The 21,890-nt window shown below is 40.9% G+C and overlaps 1 protein-coding gene across 3 annotated transcripts in view; it reads right to left on the reverse strand.

Moving 5' to 3' along the window:
- Nucleotides 1-21,890, reverse strand: part of TGFBR3 (transforming growth factor, beta receptor III) — a 210,077-nt gene that overhangs the window by 123,440 nt on the left and 64,747 nt on the right. For all 3 annotated transcript variants that reach the window (XM_010860427.1, XM_010860425.1, XM_010860426.1), the window contains one exon: nucleotides 1,993-2,177. In XM_010860427.1, coding sequence (XP_010858729.1) covers nucleotides 1,993-2,177 — 185 coding nt within the window. The remainder of the gene's footprint in view (nucleotides 1-1,992; nucleotides 2,178-21,890) is intronic.

Here is a 21,890-nt window from a genome sequence, read left to right on the forward strand (position 1 = left end):
GAGAGACTTATTTTTCCTCCTCCATCTTATCGTCCATAAACAAACTCCCCTTCGTTGTCTCTTTGTCAGGGCCTTACTGCTCTGGATCATCCTCGACACTCACTCTGTAGACATAAAATACTCCAGGTCTACCCTATGAGAGCAGTTCAGAGCCAGAGAGAATTTCCAAAGATCACATATCCCAACATTTTGTCTTCTAACAAAATAGAATACAACCATCTATTCCTTAAAGTCCCCCAAAGACGGGAAGAATGCAATTTCCCTCAGCTGCCTACTCTCAGTAATACCTTCAAATCACTAATCCCAAATCATACATACAGTTAACATTTTTTAACCAAGTTTTAGAGACTATCCCCACAGGCCCTCTTTCTTTCCTTCCTCACTGAGCATATGATGTCCCTTGATGCCAGCTCATTTTACGTATCTTCAGGACAACCATGTCGATTTTTATCTAACACAGTAAATACAAGTGTGGGAGAGCTCTGCTGTCATTCCTTGAGGTATTTTTCTTTTGCTTCAATAGTCTTACGTGAATCTATTTTCAGAATCAACAACAGTACCGCACAATTTAACATGCAGAATTTCTGCTGTTGCTGCTCTTGTAATAGCTCGGACTTGTTTTTTCTGTCTTGGTTCTTCTGAGACAGCATATATAACATGAGTAATTATTGCTGCTAAAGAACTGCTGGAGTCAGCAGTACCTCATATGAGCTGCACTTCCTCCTCCCCTTCTTCCCCTCCCACCACAAATTCTCCCCCATAAGTTAAAAATTAAAGACGCATTACTGGGATAAAGAAATCTGACCTGAAATATGTGCCGCAGCAACAATGGCAAGCAACCAAGAGTATTAACAATAATTTCCAATGTAGCTGGGAAGGTTAGATGATTTGTCTTTGAAATGAGCCAACTCCACACACTTTCACATGATTAAAATCAGTTTGCTTTCCCTTCTGACACCTCGCCTCCCCTAGTCCTACTCCCCCCGCCCCCCTGGAATGAAGAGTGGCTGAGGCACATAAACAAATGGTTCTGGAAATTAACTTTCTTGATCAGAAACAAGCTCAAAGATAAATTCTGCTCTGCATGAGTTTTTCTACACTTCACTGGGATCGGGGTTTATCGTGGTTTCTCTCTTCCCAGAGAAATAATACCCTAATGATAACATTTCTGACACAGAAGCTTAAAAACAGAAAGAATGACAACTGTGTGTTATCTTCAAAGAACTAGCATGACCATTTTCCACAATGTGGGTCATTTCGGAGCCACAAGACAGAGGAGGCTATTTCGCTCGTACGATAATGACCTGGGGCAAGTGAGTTATCACTGCACCTGTCTATAACCTATAAATTGAGGGCAGTAATAGGACTTCTTGGAATAAGTGTTTGAGTGGTTCAAACAGTGCTGAGGACAGAGGAAATACTGAGTCACTACGAGCTTGGGTCATCATCACCACCACCAAGACCATCTTCATCTTCGAGAAGGTGCTTGGCTAATTATAGCTACCCACCCCAGGGCTTTCATGTGAATATTAATACAATGGAATTAATATAATTCCATTTCCCCTGACACATCCTGCAGGAGCAGTAGGCTCACAAGACAAAAAGAAAGAAGACAGACAGCACAGAAGGAGATGAGAGACATTCTACAACAACAGAAAAGTGGCAACACAGTTTTTTCACAACCATGTTTTAAAAGTAAAACTCTCAAAACATTCTTTCCAATATGGGGGCAGGAGTTGGGCAGGAAAGATGAAAAGCGGAGAAAGCTCTCTAGAGAGAAGAAGTTGCCCAGTGCAGAGAGCAATCCTTCTGGATTAATTGAAATCTTTCTCTCTCTCTCCTGTACTTTGTGCCCTCCTCCCCACTTATGTTCATACATGAATACATGAGCATCCTCATTAAACCCAGAATGGAAGAAGAGGACTCCACATCCAGAGAAGTGTCTTTACAAATTCCAAGGGGCAGTGGGTAGAAAGCTGGCACAGCACCTACCTCTCTCTGCGGCTGGCCGGGCCCCTGGTCGGCGGCACGGAGGTTCAGGACATGCACCTCCTGGGGCAGCCCCACCGTGCCCCTACTGGCACATCCCGACAAGGCGGTAAAGCTCTCCATCAAGGCCTGGACCGGATGGGAGGCGTTGACAGGCGACAGTTCACACTGGGCACGGGGCTCTGGACCTGCAGAGGGAATCACAAACACGAACCCTTCAGAGACAGCAGTTAACTGTGGTACAATTAAATTAACTGTTCTGGATGTACAAGCCATGGCCAACCCACCAGGGGTGCCTTTCCAGGTAAGTTGTTTCTAGAAGTGAAAAGTGAAACTGTTAGTCGCTAGTCATGTCCAACTCTTTTGCAACACCATGAACTGTAGCCCTCCAGGCTCCTCTGTCCATGGGATCTCCAGACAAGAATACTGGAGTGGGTTGCCATTTCCTTCTCCACGGGATCTTCCTGACCCAGGGATAGAACCTGGGTCTCCTGCATTGTAGGCAGATTCTTTACCATCTGAGTCACCTGGGAAGCCCAAGTTGTTTCTAGAACTAAACGGCTAAAAAAGCTAGTCTACTCTTCTAAAACCCCAACCTTAAACTCCTTTTGGATGATTTTGACGTGTATTTGATTAAATTCCCTTTTAGACACACAAGTCACAAATGTTTTCTTCTGGATGGAGGAAACCTCCCATCTGACATCTGTGTTCAATTCTTCCTTCCCCTCTTAGAAGAAAACCAGAGATAAATGAATTGGGTAAAGTCCAATATTTAATAGGTGTTTAATAGGTATTAAACACCTAAAATTGCACCCAAAAAAGTATAAGAGGCAGATTCTACCTTTTAAGTGCTTCCTCTTCTTAGAGAAAGCGAAACAAGCTTAAGAACATACAAAACCAAGAAGGAATGAGCAGAGGCAGTTGAAGCCAGAGTTACACAGCAAAGTTTGGGAGAGGCCAGAAAGACTCTCCCAAGAGAAGCGGGATACAAGCAGAGCCTCTGAAAGAAAAAGTAAAGGTCTGATCATCCGTGACTCCTGCTTCCTCATTCTCCCTTCCTCTAATCAATCAGAACTTAAATCTGAAATCCATCTATTCCTTCCTACCTCTACTTCCTGTAGCCGTCACTGTCTCTGTCCCTAGACAATGGATATTCCTAGAAGGAGCCTCTGGTCTCAAGCTCTCCAACCTACCTTCCACACAAGCATGGTTCACCTAACCCAGCGTGGTCCTCATTGCATTGCACTGTGTGTGCAATCAATTGTGTTCGATTCTCTGCGACCGCATGGACTGTAGCCCACCAGACTCCTCTGTCCATGGAATTTTCCAGGCAAGAATACTGGAATGGGTTGCCATTTCCTTCTCCAGGAGATCTTCCTGACCCAGTGACTGAACTTGCCTCTCTTATGTCTCCTGCATTGGCAGGCAGTCCTCAACCAAATGGTCATTCCAAATGCAAAGACCTGCCTCTCTCATCCCTGTAGGCATGTCCCATCCCTTAGAGAACTGCTGGCCTATGAATAAAGCCTGTGCTCTTTAAACTGGCATGCAAGGCCTTTCTGGATCTAGCCCCTTCCTATTTCTCCAGTCTTACCCCTCCCCCATCCAAGAACCCCAAATGGCTTAAAGGTCTCCAAACATGATGTTTCTCAAGTCTTCATTCAAGCTTGTTTCCTTTTCCCAAACTCGTCTTCCATGCTATCTCCACCCCTATAAGAAACATCCCAAACTGAGGAAGATCCTCAGTCACTTCCTCTGTCCTCCCATAATTTTTCTGCCTTTCTTCTGCTGTTTCTTTTCTATGCTGTAACCACCAGTGTGTAAGTCTGTCTTTGCCAGTCCAGTGGGACCTCCCTGACAGCTGTGGATTATCATCCTTGTATCCTCAGCACCCATCACAGTGCCTCACATGTGTAAGATACAAAAAATATTTCTTAGATGAATCATTAAGCTTTAAGAAAAAAAGCTGTCCGCTCCCTGATCAGTGATTAGGGGACTTTATGGAGCTAACATGGGAAAGAGACTGCTACACTGATGGGACATGCATTAACTGAATTGCTAGGGAGGGACATCCAGAAATAAGGAGGAGTCAGTGACACTTAAACCTCACATACCTCCATAAGATTGGCGCTGTCCTCAATGAGCTGAGGAGCCTGGGACTTCAACATACAGCATTCTAAATCACCACCTTCCAAATGGAACCAGATAAAAGACCTGCATGCACTTCATGAGTTCTTCCTGACTTCCATACAGTAAAAATACTCTCCAGGATTACAGCCCCAGTCTAAAATGCAAAACCAGGCAATCCTTCATCCCTCCTGTTATACTATAAGCAGACACCCTGCCTGGTGTGCCAAGTCTATTTCAGAACTCACAGAAATTATCTAGGCTGATAACAGTTATCTGGTCTGAAGTGAAGTATGTACCTTCTCAAATAATCACTGCCACCCTCTGTATTGCTCTCCTGAGCCCAGTCGTTTTCTGAGAAAGAGAGGTGGTGAAGGAAGACGTCATAGCAGCACAGTCAGGAGGTATTGGATGTGCAACTCCCTGAAGTCCCTGAGCAAGGCAAAGGGTATGAGCGGGTGCCCCCACCCCTCCTCCAGCCCTTACCAGCCACAGTGAGATGTCAGGTGCCTTTCACACCCCAGAGCTCCAGAAAGTCTCCTACTCCTACTGAACCCTGGGGACTTGCAGCAGCTATTGCTACCCATACTTGCTACCCTTCCGAACTGATTTCACGGCATCCTGCCATGAATGTGCCATTATCACAAATTAAGTACAAATGAAAATACTTCTCGGTTCCATTTTTGTATGTATGTGCAAAGCTCTGACTGAGCTGCAATTCCACCCAGAACACATCCGCAAAAGGCTTGCAGTCTGCTTGATTCGCCCTTCTCCTTACCACCCTCCTCCCTACACACCACCATTAAGATCTTCCTTTAGTCACCACACTGCTCATCTCCACAAAAAAAACTCACTGGCAACAAAAGAAAGAATAAGGTCTCGCCCAGAGAGGAAGGGAATCAGAAGAGGAATGCCCCCCGCACCAGGCTTCCCCGGTGGCTCAAATGGTAAAGAATCTGCCTGAAATGGGGGAGACCCAGGTTTGAACCCTGGGTTGCGAAGATCCCCTGGAGAAGGGAATAGTTACCCACTCCAGTATTCTTGCCTGGAGAATCCCATAGACAGAGGAGCCTAGCGGGCTACAGTTCATGGGGTCAGCAAAGAGTCAGACACGACTGAACAACTAACTTTCTGCACTGAAGACAATGCCTCACCTTAACAGTGTCTGTTCCCTGTCCTAACAGAGTCCAAAACAAGGCACACCCCCACTATATAGGCTGCAGCTCCAGTCATGAGTTATCCAAGTCAGTCCAAGGTCAAAGCAGAGAGAAAGCAATGCACAGGGCACACTCTGATCAACTGACAGGATAGCTGCACTTTACAGAGACCCACTGGGGTCAACATTTAAATACACTCAGTATACAGTATCCCTGACCATCAGACATACTAAAGTTGTGTTGGTTACTGACATGCTTTAATGAATTTTTTTCCTCCATGTTTAAAAAGGAAAAATAGCTACAACATATGATTAATATATTTTTCATTGGAAAAGACTCTAATGCTGGGAAAGATTGAGTGCAAGAGAAAGGGACGACAGAGGATGAGATAGTTGGATGGTATCACCAACTCAACGGACATGAGTTTGAGCAAACTCCAGGAGACTGAAGGACAGGGAAGCCTGGCGTGCTGCAGTCCATGGGATTGCAAAGAGTTGGCATGACTTAGCAACTGAACAACAACAATTAATATGGATATATTAATCCATATATATGGATATATTAATCCAAAATATGGATATATTAATCCTTCCTTCCTTAAGGAAGGAAGAGAGGGATGGAGGGAGACAGAGATTGTGAAAAAGAGAGATAAAAGAAAAGAAAAATCAGAAACTATCTATCCCATCCTCCAAGGGTATGTAAGAAATGGTGTCTTCAGCAGTTCAACACACAATGTCAGTCTGGTCTAATTAGTAAGTAAGTAATAAGTAAATAAATAAGTAGCTCCCAGTAATTGCTCACTATAGGCTGGACAGTGCTAGGTGCTGTATATCATTCCAATACCACCCTAAGCAAGTGGTATTATCACCATTTTAAAGAATAGGAATGTAAGTTCAATGAACTTAAGTAACTCTTCTAAGCCTGCCCCAGTCACTCAAGGCCTCAAATTCACACCTGCCTCCCAAGTTAGTATCTCTGTAAAGTGAAAGTTTTCATTAAAGCACATTGGGCCCACATGGGCTCATTGGTGAATTCTACCAAACATTTAAGAAATTACACCAATTCTCTATAATCTCTTTCAGAAGACAGCAACAGAGGGAATACTTTCTAACTCATTACCTTAATACCAAAGCCAGACAAAGACCTTGCAAGAAAAGAAAACTACAGACCTGTATCTCTCATGAACACAGGTACAAAAATTCTCAACAAAATACTAGCAAATCAAATCCAGCAATGGATACAAGGGATTATACACCACAATCAAGTGGGATTTATCCCAGGTACGCAACATTTGAAAATCAATTAATATATCCATCTCACCAACTAGCTAAAAAAGAAAAATGAGGAGAAAAATCACATGATCGTATCAATAAAAGCAGAAAAAGCATTTTACAAAATCTAACAATCACACATGATAAGGACTCTCAGCAAAGTAGGAATAGATGGGAACTTCCTTAACTGGATAAAAAACCTGTACCAAAAGATCTCACAGTTATCACTGTACTTTCTTGTACCACTTTCTCACTAAGATCAACAAGAATATCCCCTCTCATCACTCATTTTCAACATTATACTGGAAGTGCTAGCTAATGCTAATGTATGGCCATGTGATGAAATTCTGGCTAGATATATCCTGAGGTGATATATACAATTTCTCAGAAGTTTCTTAAGAAAGGAAGGAGTTGTGTTCTTCTGACCTCTCCTCCTTCCTGCTAGCTGGAATACAGACTGTGATGGACAGAGCTAAAACAGCCATCTTGGGCCATAAGATGGTAGCAACGTGGTGAGTCTAACAAAGAATTAAGACAGATGCTGCCTGGGTCACTGATGAACGTGGCGCTGTTGCTTCAGCTCTGGACTGCTTTTTTTTTTTTTTTTTTATGAAATACATGTAGCTTTTCTCTTATTCAAACCAACATTATTTTGAGTTTTCTGCCATTTATACCTCGATCTACCTTAATTAATATACTGGCTTTATTTTACTTCATCAAAAATACCAACCTTCTTCCCACCAGAGCCCGCATGTACAAAGTTTCTTTCAGCAACACTTTCCTCACCATTCCTATCACTTACCCCTGCCCTGGTGTGATGAACCCCTATTCATTCTTCAGATCTCTCAAGGAAGCTTCTCTTAGCTCTTTTACATTAGATATACATTTTTTGGTACTCTCATGGTACTATTTCTCTTCACTGCATTGCATGTGGTTCAGTTCAGTTCAGTTGTTCAGTCATGTCCAAGTCTTTGCGACCTGCAGCACACCAGGCTTCCCCGTCCATCACCAAATCCTAGAGCTTGCTCAAATTCACGTCCATCAAGTCAGTGATGCCATCCGACCATCCTGTCCTCTGTCGTCACCTTCTCCTCCTGTCCTCAATCTTTCCCAGCATCAGGGTCTTCTCCAATGAGACAGTTCTTCGCATCAGGTGGCCAAAATATTGGAGTTTCAGCTTCAGCATCAGTCTTTCCAATGAATATTCAGGACTGATTTCCTTTAGGATGGACTGGTTGGATATCCTTGCTGTCCAAGGGACTCTCAAGAGTCTTCTTCCAACACCACAGTTCAAAAGCATCAATTCTTTGGCACTCAGCTTTCTTTATAGTCCAACTCTCACATCCATACATGACTACTGGAAAAACCAAACTTTTGACTAGATGGACCTTCATCAGCAAAGTAATGTCTCTGCTTTTTAATATGCTGTCTAGGTTAGTCATAGCGTTTCTTCCAAGAAGCATGCAACGTTTTTTTGTGCAATTATCTGTTCAACATCTGCATACATTCTAGGACTACAAATACCACTAAAATGTGGAATACAATCATTCTGTTTCTGCTGTATCCCTTATACCACCATAATGTCCATCACATAGTATGCATTCAAATATTAATGAGGAAGGGGGCAGGAGAGGAAAAGGGAAAGGACAATGAGGTGATCCACGCACAAAGGATCATATCAAATAGGAGACTCAATCTTAGAGTCTTTCTTTGACTCTTTACCTAGTAGCCACAGCTCCAGTCTTTTTTGTTTGTTTTGCATTGGGGTATAGCTGATTAACAATGTGATAGTTTCAGGTAAACAGTGAAGGGACTCAGTCACACATATACATGTATCCATTCTCCCCCAACTCCCCTCCCATCCAGGCTGCCACATAACATTGAGCAGAGTTCCACGTGCTGCCCAGGAGGTCCTTGTTGGTTATCCATTTTAAATACAGCAGTGCGGATGGACATGTCCATCCCAAACCCCCTAATCATCCCTTCCCCCGCAAAGCTTCAATCTTATCCTAAAGGGGGGGAAAAATCAAGCAGGACACTTTTGGTTGCTAAGAATCAAGTCCCCATCAGGGCTTCCCCACCCTCAAATGTCACAGAAGGCAGGAAACCCAAACCTGTTTTTGTCCTCTCTTCCCCAACACGCTCTGGTAAGACACTTCTCTCCAAGGAAGCATAGCAATCCCGGCTTCCCATCAGCAAGGCACACCCCCAGCCTCATCCTGCCACCTCCTGTGTCAGCCTCCAGGCCTTCCTGCCCCTCTCCTGCAGCCACAGCCTGCCTCCAGCAACTGGTTTTCCATCCTTCCCCATCAGGCTGCCCACATGATGGCAGACTCATCTCCAGTTAGAAGAGTTTCCACCTGGGAAGCGCTAATCCCCTCCCCAGACTCTACCATGCGAGCCTGGAGTAGGAAGGTGGCCATGATTCTCACATGACCACCACGGGGCCCAAGCACAGCACCTCACAGTCACAAAGGCTCAGAAACCAGGAAAACATGCTCCAAAACCCTGTCTGACTCACATGCTCACTTTTGTGGTGACCCGTGAGCTCTGCTACTGTTGGCTCTCAGTGACTGCCTCAGAGAGCTGGCAGTTTCTCTTGCGGCCACTGCTGGAAACCCACAGCCCTTCCCTCCCTGAGCCATCTCTTCCCCAAAGCCCAAGTGAGCAAGTGAGCACATGCCCTAGTGGTGCTGCTGAGCGGCTCACCGAAAGCTACCTTACTGCAGTGAGAACCAACAGGGCACAGATCACAGCAGAAAGAAGTGCTTTTCACAAACAACAATCCTGTTAAGCTTGCACTGTACTTTATAGTTAAAAGACATTTTATGGAAATTCTATAAAGTGGGTAGAACAGATATCATTCCCACTGTAAGTATATTGCTGTAAGCCACAGAGCTGGGTGCAGATTTCAGCGAATTGCTTCCTGAGAGTCACACACCCCCAGAGATGCTTCTGCCTGTTGCCTCCCAATCTGGGTATTTGTTTCTTCCAGACATCTAGTACATGACCCGTCCACAAGTCTTTGGGGATAATTTCCAAAAGAATCTAATTAAGCCAGACTCTGTTTTTCCTGCTCAGTACCCTCCTGGGCAACCAGGACAGACACACAGCCCCTATTCACCCACAAAATGCTACTTGAACTGAGTAAAAACATTTACGGACCTGAAGGCAACACAGATTCAAGTAAACCCTGTGGTAAGAAACTCCCCAGGTGGCCCAGACCAAGTGGCCTCCTTCAGCAGGCAGGGCCCTCTGTGCAGCAGCTGGGCCACCTGGAGCAGTGCTGTGAAGCATATGGTGAGACCCCTCAGCCTCCAGCTCCTGCGATAAGCCAGGGTTTAATTCTTCATGTGTAGAGTTATTATGCACCTTCTCTGAGCTGCATGCTGTATACATATAGTTTCTAATCCTCATAGCACAACTGCAAAGATTCTGCTAAAACCCCCACTTAAAACCCCCAGTAGAAACTGGGACTCAGAAAGGTTAAGTGACTTGCCAAAGGTCACACACCACCAGTAAGCAGCAGGGTAGGATTCAAACCCAGTACTCTCAGACTCCAGATCCAAGTTCTTCCCATGACAAGCCACTGCCTGCATCCTCCAGTCCTGCACCTCTGGACGTGATGAACAGGACAATGCCATGGCCAAACAGAAACATAATTCATGTCTGATAAAATAAAATGCAATAAAAGAATTGCTTGGATCACACTTGCAACCTTTCGGTTGACTTAAAAGGCCATATATTTAATGAGAAAGCACAAGTTCATTTCTCATTTTACCAAATGTCTTCCTCTTTCTCACTAATGCCTGCTTATCTGCACACATGGGAAATGTTCCTAGGTCTGGCTATAACATGAATATCTAAATTCCCAGTTCCACTTAAAGAAAAAAATGCAAACGGACTCACCCTTTCATTATATCCTTAGCTACAACACAGCATTCCAATCTCAGTTACAGAACCCCCACATCCCCACTGGCTGCAAGCCAGCCCTCAGATTTGACAAAACGCAGACAAAGCATTTGGGAACAGACCCATTTGCTGCACACACTTTAAATTTAATCTGTCCCCAAAGAAATTAATATCACACCTCATGCAACACAGAGTAAAATATTGGGGGTTGGGGAGGGGGAGAGTGATTGTTTGGGGGAAGGGACAGTAAGTAATTTTCACATTTAATAAATGTGATCCTTAAGCATTCTAAATACCAATACATACCAAGTTGACACAAACATCTGGTACCTATTCCACATAATTTCCAACACACTGATTCCCCATATCACCCAGAGTACTAATGAGGAGCGTGTGTTCAGCTGTAATAAAAGTGGTAAAGATGCAGAGGGAATCAGCGGGTAACATTATAGCCTGGGACCAAGACACTGCAGTGGGGAGATTTTATTCCAACAACACCATTGGCTAATAAGGGTTTCTGTTATGGTCCCACAGGGAATTCCACAATGCTGTCAGCTGCGAAGAGGGACAAACTCCCACAGATTGTGGGACTGGGCACTGCAGGATCTATTCTGTCCCTGAGTTAAAAATCCCTTCTACCCCCACAGGATGCAAGACTCTGTAAGAAAGGGCACGCAAGGTGATTTTGGTCAAAGGCACAGTCTGGCTCGAATGGAACTTTATGAGAGGGTACGTGACAAGCATCAGGATATGATGCAAAAACAAAGCTCCAAGAAAAAACACCTGGAAGGCTCCAAGCTCATGCAGTGTACACAACATATGTTCATGTTTATACCTTCTCAAATTACAACTCATTGGAGCTACAGCCCCTTGGGGATGGAGCTGTGGAATGCACCACCAATAAAATTCAAAGAGGGACCTTTCTACCACAGGACCCACCTGGGTTTTTTCAACAGCAAAACTTGGCTTACAACTAAAGCTTACCCTTGATAGGAAAAAGATAGGCAGAAGAGCATATAATTTTCTAAATCCTGTACTATGGATTTCTCAGGAAAAAACAGCCAGTTTTTTTTGTTTTTTTTTTTTAAGAGAACAACTCCTCAGGCATATCTTATCATAGTTTCATTCATTCTCCAAGTGAATATCTAAACCCAAACCTTTCTCTTGACAAACCAGCACTCTTCCAAGAAGTCAACCCGCCAACTTCTTGGGCCAAAAGCCAGTGCATAGTTATTCGCACATTGTTGTGTTGAAATCATGGTGCATCTGTGTTGAAGAACTTCCTGTCTTCAAGTTGTGTTTTTAAATATTCAAAAGGAAACTATGGGCAGAGCTTCTTTAAGAATCTAAATTCTCAAAGTGTTGCCAAGTGCCAAGCCATCCATCTAAGCAAAACACCACTATACAACCTAGAAGTATCAGGGGATTTACCCAGCTCTGGGGGGTTGTTTCATTGTGTGTGTGTGTGTGTGTGTGTGTGTTAAACCTGAAGAGAAAAGGTAGCAGAAGAAGCATGTCCCAGAAGTCACCACTGAGCACTGCAAAGAGTCCTTGCATTAGAGACCAGGAGATCTGAGAGCTGCATTCTAAATCCAGGTCTGCCACTTATAGTTGTTTGATCTTGTCTTTAAGTTTCCCATAATCTCCCTTTCTTTTACATTATGACAGGCTCAATTCATAGATCAAATGAGACCCTATACATGCAGACACTTTACAGATTTCAATTACTGTTAGAAACATAAAGTCCTCTAGGGAGAGGAGAAATAATATGAATGCAAACATTTTCTTCAACTGAAAAAAAAAAGTCTTCTTTATGAACTTTTAGAATGATATTAATAAAATATCCAAGATAAGATGTTCTTATACTACTCCCTAGCCATTACTCCCCCAAAATTATTTATAAGAACTGCACTAAGAAGATTTAAAATAAAACTATATTCAGTATTAGAGTAAAAATTCCAGTTCTCTGAGCACAGTCTGGAAGTACAACTCCCAAAGGTGAGAACAGGTCAAGTTTCTGCCTCCAGGAATTCCCACAGTCCAGAATGAGAATAATCAGGCACCATCTTGGCCAACTTTCTTACTGTTTACTTTTCATCGATAAGATGGTACACTTGTTCCTGTTTTTCTGACAAGATCTAAAGGAACCTGGGAATGAAGGGAACATTGGCTACAGAATTCATTTATGAGGAGATTAGAATTTATGGAATGTTATTGCCTAAATGGTTTAGCACAGGGACCAAGACAAATTGAAGATTTGGAAGATGGAAGAAAACGGAATCTGTTTCCTCCTACTGTGTTTTTGAGATACACAAAATAATTTAAGTATACTTCTTTATTTAAAGGAAAATAATTGATCTGGAATCAAGATATTAAATTCAATTTAGGCATGCAACCAATAAAAATTATAATTTAATTCCTACTAATGCAATATTTTACAGTAAAGTGAAATTTGCAGGGCCGGAAAGCCACTCCTCATTAACCCTGAGGGATAACATCACCAAATTTGTCTCTCAGATTTCGACTTCCACTTAAGATAATTGCTAAACTAATTTTTTTTTCATCTCTAGCAAATTGGTGTCTGATGAGAAAGGAAAAATGGGAGAAATAGAGGTAAAGACGTGCATACAAACACAGAATTATAACCTGCTGCAACAGAATTATAACATGCTTCTCAGGGACGGCTGAGCCCTCTGTTAGGGCTGGGGTGCAGGGTCTGGGTTGGTGGCAAGACAAGAAGCTGTAAGTGGGGGGATGGTCAGAAAGGATGGAAGGCGGAAACCACAACTGCTGGGGAGGTGAATCACAGGCTGTAACCACCGGTCCTGATTATAAATAGGAGGTAAGAGATTAAAAAAGGAAAATCTACCAACTATTGGTTTGGCCATGAAAAATATTACTAATTACAGCCACATGTACAAACTGGGCCATGAACTAAAATACGTTGACTTTAAGGATTTTATATATAGATGGGGCACTCAACAATTGGTAGTTAAAGGAATGCAGGAAATGCTTAACAGGAATGCCAAAATTACCAAGCATCAATGATACATCAAATCCAATTACAATACTAAATCATAGTCCTTCCTCTTCAAACAAGGTAGGTCGCTGCTCAGGTGCTTCTGTTAAGAAACAGCTGATAGTTTGCAAAGAAATCTATAAAAACTAATGTGCTCTTGCTCCTTCCACAGTGAAGCTAAAAGGCTCAGGAGTAGAGATGGAGCTGGAATTTCCAGGGTTCAAACAAAGCCATTGACAGGACTTCTCAGTGTAGATGGAGGGACAACAGACCTTCGAAAGACAGATGGATATTTGTGCTAAGCAGCCCTGGACTGGAACCACATTTTCACACCTTACTAAATTCAGAGACTCCATAAGCCTCTTATTACATTTCTTTCCCTTATGGCTAGTAATAGCTTTTAGTTATAAACCTATTGTTTCATTTATCCTAGCTTGTGTCTGGGTGTCTTCTACTTAGTTGGAAACACCATGAAGGCAGGGACCATGTTTCTTCTGCTTACCTTATATCTACCCAAGTGCTTGGCACAGTGCTTAGCATGAGGCAAGTGTTCACAAGCACTTTTTGGCTAATGAACTCTTCAGTCAAACAACCAGTTCTTAGGATTAACTCACTTTTATTATCATTTAACTATAATTATTATTACCAACTCTCCAACTATAGTATATGTCCTAAAAAGGTACTTTTTAACCTGTCTCAACCTCCTTTTGCATTAGGAATCAGAAATATAGGAACTGTGGGCTGTGTAGTTCAATCACCTCACTGTCACCCACAGTGGTTGGTAAAAAGACCTTTGCCTCCAGTTCTTTCTGAATTTCAGACAAGTTTTTCCATGCTTCTGGTCTTAAATATGCAAAATTAAGGTACCAAGATAGGTCTGATCCAGAATCCCCCAGTTTTAATAAGTTCTATTCCTAGAAAATTCCTGATCCAACCAAAATGCCATGCAAAATATTCCTTTATTATTCATATACTCATCCACTTCTAGAAAGGAAACTGAGGGGCTTGTAATAAAAAAAAAAAAAGGAAATATAACAACAACAACAAAAAAAAAAACGGGCCCAGAAAACTTAAACTGCCAATCAATTAAAAGTGGCTATTTAAAAAAAAACAAAACCTTATTGAAGAACTTCAGAAACAACTTTATTTGCACACCAAACCTAATTCTGAGCTTCTCACCAGTCAAGGTTAAAAAAAAAGAAAATGTGACGTTTACAAGATCTCAAAAGAGGAAACAAATCAGTTCTTTGGATAAGAAAATATTCTTCCTAAGTCTGAATTTAAGAGGCTTATAAAGCAAAGATCAGTGATTGCAAGAGTTACTTTACAAACAGCATAGGCACATAATTTTTCTTATATAGAAACTAGTGAAAGTCGCTCAGTCATGTCCGACTCTGCAACTCCATGCGCTATACAGTCCATTGAATTCCCCAGGCCAGAATACTGGAGTGGATAGCTTTTCCCTTCTCCACAGGGGATCTTCCCAACCCAGGGGTCGAACCCAGGTTTCCCGCATAGCAGGTGGATTCTTTACCAGCTGAGCCACAAAGGAAACCCTTTCTTATATAGCTTCATTACAAATAGAGGAAATACACTCTATAGTGAATTTCATTCAGGGATCCAGGAATTCTTAATGCACACAAAAACTCCTTTTCTGGAATTGGAAATTTGCTTGGTTCTTTTACTTTTAAATCAATAATTCATATTAATGTAGGTATGAAGGCAAAAAACAAGTGGCATTGGTTTGCTAAAGGTATTTAGGGAATTTTGTAATCTCAGTTTTTAAGACCATGTCTTTCTGCGTTAGTTGCTGAGTCATGTTCGACTCTTTGCAACCCCATGGACTGTAGCCTTCCTCTCTCTATGGGATATTCCAGGCAAGAATACTGGAGTGGGTTTCCATTTCCTTCTCCAGGGGATCTTCCTGATCCAGGGATCGAACCCAGATCTCCCACATTGGAGGGCAGATTCTTCACCATCTGAGCCACCAGGGAAGCCCCAACCATGCCATGCAATAAATCAGAAGTTTTGGGTTTTCCTGTGATAAGCAACTTCTGAAAAGATAAAATCTAAACAGAATTATCAATTTAATAAAAGACCAAAAGAGAGGGATTTGATTCAACCATAGTGCATTTAACCTAAAGATAAATATAAAATAATGTTCTGTTGCTTAATAAACTCTCCACACCCTCCCCCAATTTTAAAACTAGGATAAATGAGATACCTGTTCAGAAAAACAGCTACTGAGCATGCTCATGACAAAACTTCACACACAGTAAAGTACTGTAAAACACACAGCTGTATCTGACAAAGCAACCTTTCAAAACAGATGTGTCATATGATGTTTCAAAGTTCAGCTTTTTTTTTTTTTAGTTTGTCACATTCAATCAAAGCAATTTTTGTTTTCCTGAAATCTGTGTGTTATTTCAGGGAAAACTTTTCTTTGGTGTTTTTCCACTCTGGATCAACTTGCTCCCCTCTTTCTCTCAAGTGAACCTAAGGGAAACTACTCTACCAGAAGGAATTCACCTTTTCTCACGTGGAGACAAATTCTAATACTTTCAAATGGTCAATCTGAAAATAAAATCCTTTGCATGCCAATTCCTAAGACAAAAACAGCTTTGTTTCAAAATCTGCACAGAAAAGTGTACCAAAACTACACTAATCCATTATTTACAGTAGTAATTAATTCCTTCTCTCAGTATTTTATATCATTCCCCCTCCCTTCTTCCCACCTATTGCATCTGGCCCAAAGAACAACCGCACCACCACATCATCAATGCCTCATTTATTCAGCACTGACTAGTAATGAGATAGCCCACATAAGCAAATCTTCCAAATAACTAGGCTTTACTTCTTTCAAGAAAGAAAGTAACTTTACTCATTTCTAAGATAAATCTACCTAAAACATACTGCATACATAATTACTTCTTGGCCATCTTATACATCCTGCTGCTGCTGAGTTGCTTCAGTCGTGTCCGACTCTGTGCGATCCCATAGACGGCAGCCCACCAGGCTCCCCTGTCCCTGGGATTCTCCAGGCAAGAACACTGGAGTGGGTTGCCATTTCCTTCTCAATGTATGAAAGTAAAAGTGAAGTCTCTCAGTCATATCTGACTCTGTGCGACCCCATGGACTGCAGCCTACCAGGCTCCTCTGTCCATGGGATTTTCCAGGCAAGAGTACTGGAGTGGGTTGCCATTGCATTCTCCTTTATACTTCCTAAATATCACTAATTCTTTTTTTATTTCTTGAGGACATAGGGTCATCAGTATAAATACTAATGACAATTTATTAAACTTGGTATGGTGTTTTAGTTTTACCTCTACACCAAATGGTCCCATATTTCTCTGTTTTATAATTCTGCTTATACTTTTCACACTTCTGTTTCTCTCAGCTCTAGCTGAAAGCCTGTGTCTCTGCCTCAAGCCCATGACTACCATCTTTTACACTCGATTCTAAATCAGCAAGCTCTGGATGAAGGCCATCCCACTTCAGAGTAATTTCCATGGCTTTTGACAGCTATTTTCCTGATAACTCATGAAACATATTGGCTTTCTTCATGTGCTCCAGATACACAAGCCTGCTGTAAAACTAACATTGTATAATAATATGAATGACAATATTAACAATATTATAGACAGTGATCACACAGATCTAATTTGAATGGCAAGCATCATAAAAAGCAAAGCTTACGCACTAAGAGTGAACCATTGGGAATTTAGCTCTCACAAAAACTGTGCTAAAAGCCCTACTCTCCCATTGCTCTAGGGCTTCAAATTTTATCTTTTCAAGAAGAAGAGAAAGCAAATATATGGTTGGGTCTCATGTGTATTACATAAACGTCTCATGATAGCTCCTCTTCTGTTCAGTTTTCATGATGAAGAGATATAAAAGCTGCTGCTGCTGCTGCTAAGTCGCTTTAGTCATGTCCGACTCTGTGCAACGCCACCAGGCTCCACCGTCCCTGGGATTCTCCAAGCAAGAATACTGGAGTGGGTTGCCATTTCCTTCTCCATTGATATAAAACCACACATCCCCAATTAATCACAATTTTAGCATCATTTGCACATACGTCACTGACATTCCTCAATGGAACATGTCATCACCATTCCTTCAGGCACCATTAGGGAGATCAGACACTGCTACCAGTGGTCCCTATTACCAGTCAGTACAAACGATCCATGGTATAAATACAGTGCAGGGCAGGCTATGTGCTGGACAGTGCCATTTCGCAAAGAAAACGCACAACAAAGCCCCTCAAATAGCCTCTCTACAGTACATGGTATCATCCTGCAGCTTTCTAAAATCAAGTCATGGCATGACTCTTCCCTACCTTCCCATGTTAGTTGGATTACAGGTCAGACTGAATTCCTTTCAAGACATGCTTACATAAGCAAAGGCATATACTGAGGACTACTGAAGTTTCAGACTCAGAGAGGCTCACTTTTTAAAGCTTTTTCTGAAATGAAATAGTTTCTTTGCTCCTAGAGATAACTCATAATTTATCCTCAATTTCAACCTTTTTTACTGTAAAAAAGTATAGGAAGTTCCGTGGAAACAATGAATGGAAGTGACCTTTTCATCAAATAAGAACAGGAAACTTTCAGTAGTTTATGGTAAAACCACATATTTGAGCCAAAGTGAAAAATTAAACTAAGCTCTTTTAGCATAACTTTTTATCTTCTCCCATCCAAAACATACACAAACATACAAAACTGACACCCATGACACCAATCTCAACACCAAAATTAGTATTTATAGACTTCAAAAACATATTTCCCCCAAATTACTTAATGAGCCTCTTCAAACAGGCCGACACCAACTTCTTCTATTATTGGGTGGCCAAAATGAGTCATAATAAAACTTTGGAATATTAAAGACAATAAGTGAGGAAATTCCAGAAAATATAAAAACTATTTCAGGGAGCCAAAACAGAACTATATTTATTTTTCTGTCCTAATGCATAGGAATGAATAAACCAGCAAATAAAACAGAAATTCACAAAAGTAAATCTATATCTGGCTGCAGTTCTATAACATAATATCTTCCAAATTTACACCCTCCTCCATACTAGAGAAATGATTTGCTTAAACAAAATTAACTCCCAGCACCACCCCACAAACTCTAAGAATCTCTGACATACTAAGACAATTTTTGAAACAGGTATTTTTTCTTTTTTTTCAATCTTTTTAAAATTGTAGTATAGCTGGTTTACAGTGTTGTGTTAGTTTTAGGTGTACCGCAAACTGATTCAGTTAGATAAATATTCATTCTCTTTCATATTCTTTTCCTATATAGGTTATTACAAAATACTGAGTTGAGTTCCCTGTGCTATACAATAGGCCCTTGCTGTTTATCTATTTAATATACAGTAGTGTGTACATTGTTACTCTCAAACTCCTAAAAACAGGTATTTTTGAATCCATGACATCTAACATGGCAACTGACACATGATAGAGGCTCCATGTATGTTACAGAAAGAAAAGGCTCACATTTAATTCTCCTTCACTTTAGTCTTAGTCCAACCCTGTCTGGTCTATGGCTTTAATTCAACTAATAACTATCACTTCGTTGAGCTTCAGGTGTTCTCACCTTTAAAGTAAGGATAATACTTGTCCTAGCTAATCTCCAGAACTGTTAGCAAAATAAATGAAAGGGTTGTTTTTTTTTTTTTTTTTTTTCCTAATTAAATCAGGAAGCTCTATACAAAAACAAAGAGATGACTAACAAAGGTAAGAAAAATCAATGGAATTGAATCTCCTTTCTCCTTACCATCTTATCTTTTCCTTTCAAAAAAGAAGCTCACAACATACAATATGGATGTAGAAACATAGAAAACAGAAGGTTGGACTTGGATTTAGAGGACTTGGGTTCTACTCTAAGCTCTGTGACTAACAGGCTGCTTGACCTGGGCCATCTTACTTAGTTTCCTTCCCTGTAAACTGCGGCTAATACTGCCTATCTTGCCAAAATGAATGAACATAACGGGTAGCACAGAATTCCATAAGCTTATAATTCTGTAAGAATTCTATAAAGTGAGATATCTATATCATAAATAATGACTTAGATTTGCCTATCAAAGAGTTTGGACTTTAATAGCTCTGTTATAAAGTCAACTGACAAGCAAAGAAGCTGACGGTGATCAGACTTCTCTTAAACACCTGGCACCGGAAGGCTAAGCAAAGACAGAAGAGTGTAGAAGCCTTCACAGTGGAAACTCATGTATTTATTACATCAAGAAATGGTGGTGGTGGCTGGACCACCTTTCCTGGTGGTCCAGTGGCTAAGACTGTCCTCCCAATGCAGGGTACCAAGGTTCGATCCCTGGTCAGGGAAACTAGATCCCACATGCTGCAACTAAGAGTTCATTTGCCACAACTAAAAGATCCTACATGCCGTAACTAAGACCTGACACAGCCAAATAAATAAATATTAAAAAAGAAAGAAAGAAAGAAATGAGGGCTTTAGAAATTGGAACTTAGAGCAAAGAACTGGATTTGAACCCCCCTGAGTCCACTTAAACTTGCGAACTGAGATATCAGGTCAGAATGTCTCCATTCTTAGTTAAGACAGAGGCAGGCAAACCTTAATTCTACATGTGGATGCCGAGTGTTTCAGAATAAACAGCAGCTCATGCAGAAAGCAACAGAAAGAGAGTAAGAGGAGAAAATAGATCAACAAACTACAACAGATTGGTCTCTTAGTAATTAAAAAAAAAAAAAAGAACCTATCTCTAAGTTCAACTCAAAGCTGAATTCCTATTGAAGAACTACTGGAAGCTAAAGCCTCCATGCATATAATTTAAATTTGAGGCTGGTCTTCGAGAACACATTTGACAAAGATTATCAAAAGATCAATTTTTCTTCTCTACTCATTTTTCTCAATTATTTTTCATACTTAACCCTTTGAGCTTCACTTATCACTCCTGCTTTCTCAACTGCCAAAAGCAAATAGGTATCAGTTTGGACTTACAGACAGTGTCTAACATATTCTTTTATATCTTTTTAAAAAATATTTTGCTTATGTCATTGAGTGAACAGCAAACATCCATACAGTCAACAACATGGGCTGGTGCACAGCAGTGATGTTGCAATTACTTCTGACAGTGATGAGATAATGCTGGATACTGTCTGAACTCCCAAATGTTCACTTAAATTGAACACACCACCTATTTCAGTTGTGGGGTCTCTTCATCTTTATGGGATTGTATTTTGGAAACCACTAGAGATCATGGTTCCCATCTATGGGCCACAATTGAAACTTTAGACTCAAGCTATAAGTGTTAACATTCAAGTATAACTCTACTTAGTATGCGCACATCACAAGCAAAATGAAGCATTAAGAAATTTAGTTACATACATTCTTTCCTATCTCTTTATATAAGCAGAATAAAAAGACTTATTTTACTTTTTCCCCCCAAATTAATACAGGATTTCAACTAGATTAGGATATGATTATTTTCAATCATTGTTTAGTCGCTAAGTCACTTCCAATTCTTCTACGACCCCATGGACTGTAACCCACCAGGCTCCTTTGTCCATGGGATTTCCCAGGCAAGAATACTGGAGTGGGCTGTCATTTTCTCCTCTGGAGGATCTTCCCGACCCAGGGATCAAACCCAGGTCTCCTGCATTGCAGGCGGCTTCTCTACCACCAAGCACCAGTAATTACACTCATATAATGTATATCCCTATTAAAGAAAACATCTTCATGTTCCCACATATGAAGCCATCTAATCCCTGATTACCTTATCATTTATATCTTTGCAACTACACATCTGACAAAATCAAACTGGCCCTAAATAATGAGAATCACTGACCTCACTAAGTACTCAAAAACCCAGTATATGAAATAACTCTAGTTATGTACTTTCTGTGAGAATAATAAGAGGGGTGGTAGGAGAGGAAATTGGATGAAGACAAAAGGTACAAACTTCTAGTTACAAGATACATAAGAACTATGATGTTATCTATATCATTAATACAGTTTACACTGTTGTATATGTGAAGGTTGAGAGTAAATTCATCACAAGAAAAAATTTTTTTTCTTTTTCTTTTATTTTATATCTTTATAAAATGATGGATGTTCACTAAACATTGTGGTAATCGCTTCCTGATATATTTAAGTCAAATCATTATGCCATATACCTTAAACTTACACAGCACTGTATGTCAGCTTATATCTCAATAAAATTGGAAGAGGAAAAAAAAGTGCCATCTATTAAAGTGAAAAAATAAAAAGAACAATAACTTTTAACTCTGTCTTAGGTTTTGGACTCTGGCCTAATCAAAAAAAGGTACCATGAGGCCTAACTCCAGCTAATATTAGTAATGCTAACACAAGTCCTAACCATCTGACAATATTTTTACACACAAAGCATCATAAAGAACATACTGTCCAAAAAGCATGGAA

This window comes from Bison bison, unplaced genomic scaffold (genome assembly GCF_000754665.1).
Source record: "Bison bison bison isolate TAMUID 2011002044 unplaced genomic scaffold, Bison_UMD1.0 scf7180017864466, whole genome shotgun sequence".
NCBI classification, from domain to species: Eukaryota; Metazoa; Chordata; class Mammalia; order Artiodactyla; family Bovidae; genus Bison; species Bison bison.